This window comes from Phoca vitulina, unplaced genomic scaffold (assembly GCF_004348235.1).
Source record: "Phoca vitulina isolate PV1807 unplaced genomic scaffold, GSC_HSeal_1.0 scaffold40, whole genome shotgun sequence".
Taxonomy (NCBI): domain Eukaryota; kingdom Metazoa; phylum Chordata; class Mammalia; order Carnivora; family Phocidae; genus Phoca; species Phoca vitulina.
The window spans coordinates 15891135-15900624 of record NW_022589743.1 but is presented as its reverse complement, the minus strand read 5'-3'; the positions used below and the strand labels follow the sequence as shown (position 1 = coordinate 15900624).

Genomic DNA, 9490 nt, shown 5'->3' with positions numbered 1-9490 from the left:
TGGAGTCCTGGCCGCCCCTTCCTTCTTAAGGCCAGGCAGCCCTGGAAAGACTGACATGAAGCCTCCAGCTTCTGGAGGTGCCAACCGCCGAGAGCATCTGACAGGTGTGAATGTTTCGTCCTTCCTCTGGGGTTTGCAATTCTCTCCACAGTCTTGATCACTGCCTTTGGTGTACCACTTCCCTCTACAGTACAGCCCACTTCTTCTCCACTCCCCCCTCCTCTGTGATGACATCGCCCTGAGGAAGAGAAGCTGTGAAGGGCTTCTCACTGTCAGCTAGCTTTAGTTTCCATATTGGCACCATGACATCATCTCTACCCTGGAAATTCCATTTGCCCTCCTGTGCCTCCAACTCTGTCCGAGGCCTCAGAGTTCCTATAAAGAGGGGTTCCCAAATCAGTTTCAGTGCAGAACACAGTCGGGTTCTGAAGCTTCTGGGCTCTGCAGTCTCAGCTCCAGGAAAGCCTCTCCTCTGCCAAGACCATGAAGCTGTGTGTGACTGTCCTTTCTCTCCTTGTGCTCGTGGCTGCCTTCTACTCCCCGACGCTCTCAGCACCAAGTAAGTCCACTCTTCCAGCCGCTAACTTCTAGAGTCATGGTGTAGGCAGTGTTGACTTTTCTAGTTGGGGCTGATCTAACGGTGAATCTAGGGATTGGACAAAAGGGAGACAGGAAGATTTCCAAGTAGCCTGCTCTTAAATGTAGAATCTAGTAGGCATTCAGTAATAGTTAAGTTCCTGTTTTCTTAAGAAATGGCAACCAGTAGACTCATTTAAGCAAGTTCCTGACTCTTTCTGTGCCTTGGTTTCCCCATCTGTAAAATGGAGGGAGTTAGACACATGCCCTGAGACTCATCCAGCTCCAAACTTCTAGAATTCTTTCATGGCTTTCTCTTATGATCTTCTATTCAGAACAATACTCCTACTTAGGGTGAGTGGGATTGGATATAAGGGACCATATTTTGGGATCTGGTCATCCTATAGAAATGGTCACTGAATATCTATGATTAGAAGCCAAAATTAACAGGTTGTTGTAGAGCTTCTATCTCACCCCTGCCTTTCTTTCCAGTGGGCTCAGACCCTCCCACCGCCTGCTGCTTTTCTTACACCCTGAGGCAGCTCCCTCGAAACTTTGTGACCGATTACTTCGAGACCAGCAGCCTCTGCTCCCAGCCAGCCGTGGTGTGAGTATCAAGCCCGGGGCTGCTCACAAGGCAAGGGTGGGGGCAGGATTAGAAAAGGGAGCCTAGGGCGCCTGGGTGGCTCAGTTGGTTAAGCGACTGCCTTCGGCTCAGGTCATGATCCTGGAGTCCCTGGATCGAGTCCCGCATCGGGCTCCCTGCTCGGCAGGGAGTCTGCTTCTCCCTCTGACCCTCCCCCCTCTCATGTGCTTGCTCTCTCTCATTCTCTCTCTCTCAAATAAATAAATAAAAAATCTTTAAAAAAAAAAAAAGAAAAAAAAAAGAAAAGGGAGCCTATTGGGGGAAGATGGAATCAAGCAGTCGGGAGGCAAGTCTCAGGGCTGAAGCCCTTCCAGAAGTCAGTGAGGATCAAGTCTTGAAGTCACCTGTGAGTCCAGAGGGGGCTGGGTAGGAGCCAAGGGAGAGGAAGGGGGTTTCTGGGAGAGGAAGTTAGCCAGAAGCCAGAAAACCAGGGAAAGTAAAAAAGATGACAGGAGATGTGGGCTGATTTCCTAAACCATGCTTAGAAAAACACACAGAAAAGTCATTGCTAGGACCAATAGAGAATGAGTAGGGTGATATATCCATATTGATTGCAAAACTCATTTGTTTCTAATCTGGGCAACCCAGGAGGTGGAGCTAAATCCAGAGTAGAATTTACAAGGGGTCCAGTTCTAGCACCACCCCAGGAAGGGTTTCCCCATCTATTAGAGCTGTCTAACATGAACCATGGTCAAGCAAAGGAAGATACATACCTCCCACAGGCAAGGTTCCATGGGATTCTAATCTGTCCATTCCTTGTCCCACAGATTCCAAACCAAAAGGGGCAGACAAGTGTGTGCTAACCCCAGCGAGCCCTGGGTCCAGGAATACATGGATGATCTGGAACTGAACTGAGCTGCTCCAGCTCCAGGTGCAGGAGGTCTCCAGGGAACGTCACCTGAGCCCGACGCTTCTCACGAGACGCACCTTCTCCACACTAGTGACTCTTCTTAGTAGCCCATTCCTTCTCTTAATTTAATCTTATTTTGTGCTGTGTTATTGTATTTGGAGTTATTTCTATTATTTGTTTTGTCAAAGCACACTTGTCCCCCATGGGGATAATCTACCATCACTGTTTCTCTGCTATTGTAGATGTATGGATAATGCAACTGATTCCATGTGTTTTCAAAATAAAACTTCTTAAAAATTGTAGACAATTTCTTTGCATTTTAATTTGATTGGGGTTGAAGGGAATTGCCTTGTATTATGACTGGGACAAACTACTGTTTCCAAACACAATAAGAACGAGCAATTACGGAGTGCTTACTATGGGCTAATATGTCTAAAGACATGATCTCACTTAACATTTTCAATGGGATTTTAACACCCTTCTAAAGTCCCTACTGGTTATCTCCAATTTTACAGAGGAGGAAACAGAGGCAGAGAGGTGACATGACTTGCTAAGGCTTGTAGGTTGGCTGGGGGAGCATCATGGAAGGATGATCCAAAAGGATAGCTGTGATGCTAAGGGTTCACACATCAGCATTCCGTAGGGAAGTTGTAAATAGTAGCAGCAGCACAATGTAGATGGAGGGAGAAGTAGTTCAGAGTCAGAATAATAATAAGCCTAACTTATTATCAGCATGCCATGAGGAAAGTCATCTTGCCTTACTGGACCTCAATTTTCACACCTGGAAAGTGGGGGCTTCAAAGGGCATCTGTAAGGTGACGTGTGCATTACTCATCATGGGGCCTGACATCTGGAAGATTCTTTCCTTCTCTGAGCTTCAGCGTTCTCACTTAAAATGGGCATAATGTCTATCCTCCTAGGGTCATCATGTGGGTTAGGTTAATTAGTGAATCAGCTCTCTAAAAGCCAAAGCAAATGTGAAGTGTTGTCATGGGGACAGAAGAATGAATGTCAGATCTGGTTCTGGACTGTTAGGGAGTAACCTAGAGCCACTTCTCATCTCCTTAATTCTTCACTCAGAACTTCCTCTTACAGGGGTGCCTGGGTGGCTCAGTCGGTTGGGTGTCTGACTCTTGATCTCAGGGTCTTGATCTCAGGTTTGTGAGTTCAGGCCCTGTGTGGAGCTCCACATACTGGGTGTGGAGCCTACTTAAAAAAACAAAAAATTTCTCAGGGAGAACACAGGCCTGAAATAGAATTACATATACAGTCAAACCTTGATCCATGGGACATAGAATTTTAGTCTATTTCAGGGACCCTTTCAGACCATCTGGTCCAACTCATTTTATGGAAACTGAGAGCCAGGGACTGAGAAGTGACTTATTAAAGGCCACCCAGCAAGTGTGTGACAGAGGACTCTAGCCAATGCCAAATCCCAGGTTAGTCCCTTTTCTGTGCTCCACGTGACATGCCTCGTGGTTCCCAAAAGGATGACCCATTGTGTGAGTAGGATGAAGAGGGGGCTACCTAGAAAATCATTTGAGTGTTATTAGTCCAATGCAAAAGCAGAACTGGGACCATGTACCTCTCTGGGGCCAACAGACAATTCTGTTCCTTGCCCTGCACTTAGCCACCCCCATCATCCCAGAGCCTGACTAGGCTTGGCTTTTGCTTTTCATCTGCCTACATCTGAGCTGTCCAATGTATTAATCACTAGCCACAAGTGGCTATTTAAATTTTTATTAAATTTAGGGCGCCTGGGTGGCTCAGTTGATTAAGCGACTGCCTTCGGCTCAGGTCATGATCCTGGAGTCCCTGGATCGAGTCCCGCATCAGGCTCCCTACTCGGCAGGGAGTCTGCTTCTCCCTCTGACCCTCCCCCCTCTCATGTGCTCTCTCTTTCATTCTCTGTCTCTCAAATAAATAAATAAAATCTTAAAAAAAATTTTTTTATTAAATTTAATGAAAATTAAATAAAATTTACAATTCATTTCTTCAGTTGCACTAGTCACAGTTCAAGTGCTCATTAGCTACATGTGTTTCATGACTGCCATGTTGGACAGTGCAGATATAAAGCATTTCCATCACCGTGGAAAGTTCCATTGGATGGCACTGTCCTAAAGGCACAGAGGCTAAAGTAGTGAAGGGAGGGGTGTTGGAAGTAGGGTGGGAGGTAGGGTGGGAGGTAGGGTGTGGTCTTTCATGAAAGATACACATACTCTATTCTTAGAGAAGGGGTTGAGAGAGAAAATGGATAATCCCCGAGCCTGAGACAAGGTATAGATCGCCATGGTAGACAGGTGATCTATAGATAGGTAGACAGAATAATGGCCCCCAAGATGTCCACATCCTAATCCCCAGAAGCTGTGAAGATTGCCTTGTACAGCAAAAAGGACTTTGCAGATGTGATCAAGTAAAGGATCTTGAGGTGGAGAAATTTTCCTGGATTATCTGACTGGACCTTAAATGTAGTCGTAAGTATCCTTATAAGAGGGGGCAGTGGGAGATTTGGCTACAGAGAAAAGAAGGCAATTCGACAGCCAATACTATGCTGCCAGCTTTGAAGATGGAGGAAGAGCCCATGAGCCAAGGAATGCAAGAGTGCCGTTCTAGAAGCTGGAAAAAAAGCAAGGAAATGGTTTTCCCCCTAGAGCCTCCAGGTGGAGTGCAGCCCTGTTGATACCCTTGATTTCAGGTTTGGATTTCTGAACTCCAGAACTTTAAGAGAACAAATGTGTGTGTTTTTAGGGCATCAAGTTTGTATTAATTTGTTATAGCAGCAATAGAAAACGGATACAATCACCAGCTGAAGAGTCACCCCCTCCTCAGTGTGGAAGGGAATGGAACATTCTAGAAGATGAGACCAACTTCTTTGCAGGAGAAACTCAGGGTGAAGTGGACACATTCCAAGGCAATGCATTATAATGAAGTGAGGCATCTCAAGAGGAGGGTCTGCTCCCGTAGCTAAGTACGAAGGCTGAAGCTTCACGAAGGGTACAAACCCCCCAGATAGGTTAAGAGGAAACCTGACTCTTCTTGAGACACTCTGGCCTTCTGCGGGGTGGGGGTGGGGGTCTTGGATTCCTATCTGGAGGAGTCCATCCTCTCATTTGTCAAATGAAGCCCAGAGCGGAGCCACAATTTGTCTCTGGTTTCACCATTAGAGAGGGCAGAGTTAGGACCAGAATCTGGGTCTCCTTGCTCACATGGAGCCCTTTGTCCCACACCTCCTTGCCCCTGCGCAAATTGCAAGGGAAGAATTATGCTTCTCAGAGACCACAGATCCAGGGAAGTCTGCCGGAGACCTGAATACCCTAGTGAAGAAGGGCTTCAGCCTGGAATCCCCAACGACAGCGTGAAATCCTCTCCATGGGGTAATGTGGGACTTCACCTGTTGCACAATAAGAGACTTGTTCTTCCTTTCTCCTTTCTTCATGAAACTTCCTTTTCTTAGCCTGAGGCCAGGGAGTTGGTATCTGACTTTCCACTTATTTTGCCAGGTTTCTGGGTAAAGACCAGAACCAGAACAGATGAAGCAGGGCAGGAGACAAGAGCTACAGTTTGTGGAGCAACTTCTGGAAAAACACAGCCCCGTGTGTTTCTACTCTCTTGCAATGTCTGCGTCCTCCATATCCCTCTCCAGCTGGGGGAGGAGGGGGTATGTTCCTTCATGTTCTGGTTCATGCAAATTCTATGTTCTCTTCCCATCCCACTCCAACCCAGAGTCTTTTGCTATGCTCCCATGACATAGGCATTTTCCTCCTAGGAGGCCAGGAGCTGACCCAGCAGAAACAGTGACCGAGGATATAAAATGAGCCACAGATGGTGGAAGAAACCACAGTTCTTCCTGATGGCTGAGCCCAGCGGCCACATGGTGGTTCTGAGCTGCTTTCCACACACACCTTTCACAGACCTGAGGGCCTCGTCCTCTCTCTTTTCCAGTTGTCTCCCCCTGTCCTCCCTTCTAAACGTTTCTCTTCTTGGGTTCCCATTGAGTCCAGGCAGACAGGAAAATGGAAAAAGATGTAGGAATTGAGACACAAATTTGTTAACGCATTTTTCTATGTTTTGTAGTTTCATTTTTAGATATATGAAAATTGTGTGAAATATATACATTCAGAAGAAAAGAGAAAATCACATTTTTTTTAGGGGAAGATAGGTTTAATCCCAACAGGATGGCCTGGGGACTCCCCTCTTCTGCTCCTCCTCCTTCTCCTCCTCCTCCTCCTCCTCCTTCTTTCTTCTTCCTCAAGATTTTATTTATTTATTTTAGAGAAAGAGAGTGGGGGGAGGGGCAGAGGGAGAGGGAAAGAGAATCCCAAGCAGACTCCACACTGAGCACAGAGGATGACACGGGGCTCGATCTCATGATCCTGAGATCATGACCTGAGCTGAAATCAAGAGTCAGACACTTAGGCAACTGAGCCATCCAGGCACCTCTACACTTCTGGATTTACAAAGTTCTTGCCAGCTGGACAACTTTAATTCCAACATAAAACACTTCCTTGAGCTTTGAAAATGCTATCTTCTCCTCCCCATTACTCAATTCCCTATACAAAGCGTTTCTAGAAACATCCTTGGTAAATTTCATAAGCCTGCCTGGTGACTGCGATGCTTGTAAATTTCAAAGTCACAGACTTTGAGGTACAAAAATGTAACTTTATTTTTTCCATAATTGAACCCAACCCCTCAGCACCTGTTTCTTTTGATGGTAGAAAGTTTAATCTGGCCACAAGGTAAACACAATTACTTCCTGATGTTTCTTTCCAGTTGAGAATCTTCCATGAGCCATACTTCTTCCCATTCTCTCCTCCCATTCTTCCCAGGGTCCATTGTCATTCTGGAACACTGGTGTGATTAGGCTCATCACACTGGAGGGTGCAGTAAGCTTGCTCCTTGTTGTCCCTTGGCCTCTGCTGGCATCTGCAGAGGTGTGTCTCAGCCCTCTGGCCACTGGGCATCAGACCCTCTGCTGGGTCCCTTGTCTTGTCTTGGCCTCTGGGGTCAGGTCCATGACTCTGTCCTTTCTGTCTCACCCTAAGCTCCTCTGAGCCCACAGGGCTTGGGACTTCTTGGAAAGGCTGCCAGCCATCTTGGACTGTGCTTCCCTCCTGCTCCACTACTTCTCTTCCCAGTCCAGCTCGCCTACCCCTCCCCTACAGTCCAGCCTCTTCCTGGGCAGCGCTGGGCCTTATTAGGATCATTCTCAGATGGCTAACTCTTAGTCTCATACCTTTCACTTTATTCTGCTAATAGTGTCTATCTTATTTTCTCTCCCAGTATGTGGGAAACTAGCTCTTAAATCATGAACTTTAAAAATACATCTATCATTGGACTCTGAAAAACAAACTGAGGGTTCTAGAGGGGAGGGGTGTGGGAGGATGGGTTAGCCTGGTGATGGGTATTGAGGAGGGCACGTTCTGCATGGAGCACTGGGTGTTATGCACAAACAATGAATCATGGAACACTACATCAAAAACTAATGATGTAATGTATGGTGATTAACATAACAATAAAAAATCTATCATTTATGATAGTAACCCAGTTTCCTTTGGGGCTTGCCTTGCAAACACCCCTCCCACATACACTCAAACCCCTTTCTCTCAGAAAGCCCAGATCTTGAAATGGAAAGCCTGTGCTTTCAGAACTATTATGTCAATTAGAGTTTTAAGAAAAACCCACTGAGGAACTCAATGGGCTTGTCTCTCTGAGCTGTGTCCACTCTCCCCTGAAGGCAGTGAGTCTAGGTTATAATTCACTACTTTCCCTACAGGGGAATGGGAGTGAGTGTAAGGAAGTGAAGAAGGAGGGAAGACACCTGGTAATTCCTCAAAATATTATGTGTTATACACTTAAAGTAATGTGGACAGGCAAACAGGCCCGCCTGTATTAAAGAGACTTCTTTGGCTGGATCTGTGCTGGATCTGTGCCATTTGACTTTAAATGTCATCATCTTTGACCTAGCCAAGTCTCGTGCTCTGTAACAAAATGTCTTGGTGTTCACCCTCAGCTTGTCATGCCGAAGGACAAAGCTGCACCATGAACAAGGCCTGGGACTGGTGGGCTGAGTGTGCAGTTAGGTGTTTGAAGGATTTGGCAGGGATGAGAAATGACTCTTTGGGATATGAAATTCTAGGAAAAATGGAATTCCAGCCAACTTAGGAGTCTAGACATAGAAGCTGCTGTACCCCAAGATCTCACATGCCATCCTGGAAAAAAAAAAAAAAACCACACCAAGGAATAAAACTCTGATGGCTACAGGTATAAAGGATGACGACATCTGAGAATTCCCAATGTCTAGACTCAGTCTTTTCCTTTGATTTTTTATGGATGTCTGACAGCTGATGCGGGCACCTGGCCCTTTCAAGTGACAGTACGTCATGAGGACTTGCCAAATTCCCAGATTTGTGATCATCACTAGAGCAGTAGAAAGCAGCTTTCCATAGGGACATTGTTTTGTTTTTCACAAAGAAATCAGGTTTTATGAGGTGGGTGATGTGTTCCTCACTTCCATGTGCATGAAAGACATCTGGGGAGCTTTTCTGGACCCCACCACTGGAGATTACACAGCCGTGGGTCTGAAGTGGGTTTGGAGTGTTTGCAAGGCATGGACTTTCTGTGAGTCTCAGACTCTTCATTTGTGACATGGGGATGCCAATGGAAGTAACCCCACAGGCCCTGGAGAGATGGCTGAGAGGATGGGTGTGAAGAGCAAGCACAGGGCCCATTATTATGGAAGAGGCCCTCCTTAGCAACCTCACAGCTGTCAAAATTGACATGCATGCTTGTGCAGAACTGTCACAGGCCATCATTACCCTTTGCTTCTTACTGGAAACTCGAAGTAATCAACACCAGAGATTATATTGTCTTGTGTAATTTCCATCAATTAAATTGTTCTACATGACTGTGGTGAGACTTCCCTGCTCCACATTCCCAATTGGGATGCATGCAATGGGTAGTATGAGAACACACAGCTTGAAATAGTCCATTAAACATTTAATTTGAGGAGGCACCTGGGTGGCTCCGTCGGTTAAGCTTCCGACTCTTGATTTTGGCTCAGGTCGTGATCTCAGGGTGGTGAGATCGAGCCCCACATTGGGCTCTGTGCTCAGTGTGGAGTCTGCTTGAGGTTCTCTCTCTCCCTCTCCCCCCAACCCCCCATTCATGCTCTCTCTCTTAAATAAATAAATGAAATCTTTAAAAAAATTTAACTTGAGGAAGCAAGATTACAAATGTATTGGGTCAGTTTGGGAGGAATCGATGTCTCTTTCACTGTGGGAGGAAGTGTAAGTTGTATAGTCTCCTTGGAGGACAATCTGGCAATATCTTCCAATGCTGCAGTAGATACATCCTTTGTATTTCCATGCTTAGGCATCTAATCTGGGGGAAATACTGACATATATAAACAAAGAAGTATA

At 46.1% G+C, this 9490-nt stretch overlaps 1 protein-coding gene across 1 annotated transcript; it reads left to right on the top strand.

Annotated features, from left to right (window-relative positions):
• Window positions 1-333: 333 nt before the first annotated feature.
• On the top strand, window positions 334-2371 carry LOC116647458 (C-C motif chemokine 4). Its single transcript, XM_032428860.1, has 3 exons — window positions 334-559; window positions 1069-1183; window positions 1990-2371. Exons 1-3 carry the CDS (start codon window positions 484-486, stop codon window positions 2075-2077), a joined length of 279 nt encoding a protein of 92 aa, XP_032284751.1. The 5' UTR covers window positions 334-483; the 3' UTR covers window positions 2078-2371.
• Window positions 2372-9490: the final 7119 nt, after the last annotated feature.

Coding starts and splice junctions, on each gene's coding strand:
- LOC116647458 (XM_032428860.1), top strand. CDS start 484: ATGAAGCTGTGTGTGACTGTCCTTTCTCTCCTTGTGCTCGTGGCTGCC. Junction 560..1,068: donor CCCGACGCTCTCAGCACCAA/GTAAGTCCACTC, acceptor CTTTCTTTCCAG/TGGGCTCAGACCCTCCCACC. Junction 1,184..1,989: donor TGCTCCCAGCCAGCCGTGGT/GTGAGTATCAAG, acceptor CTTGTCCCACAG/ATTCCAAACCAAAAGGGGCA.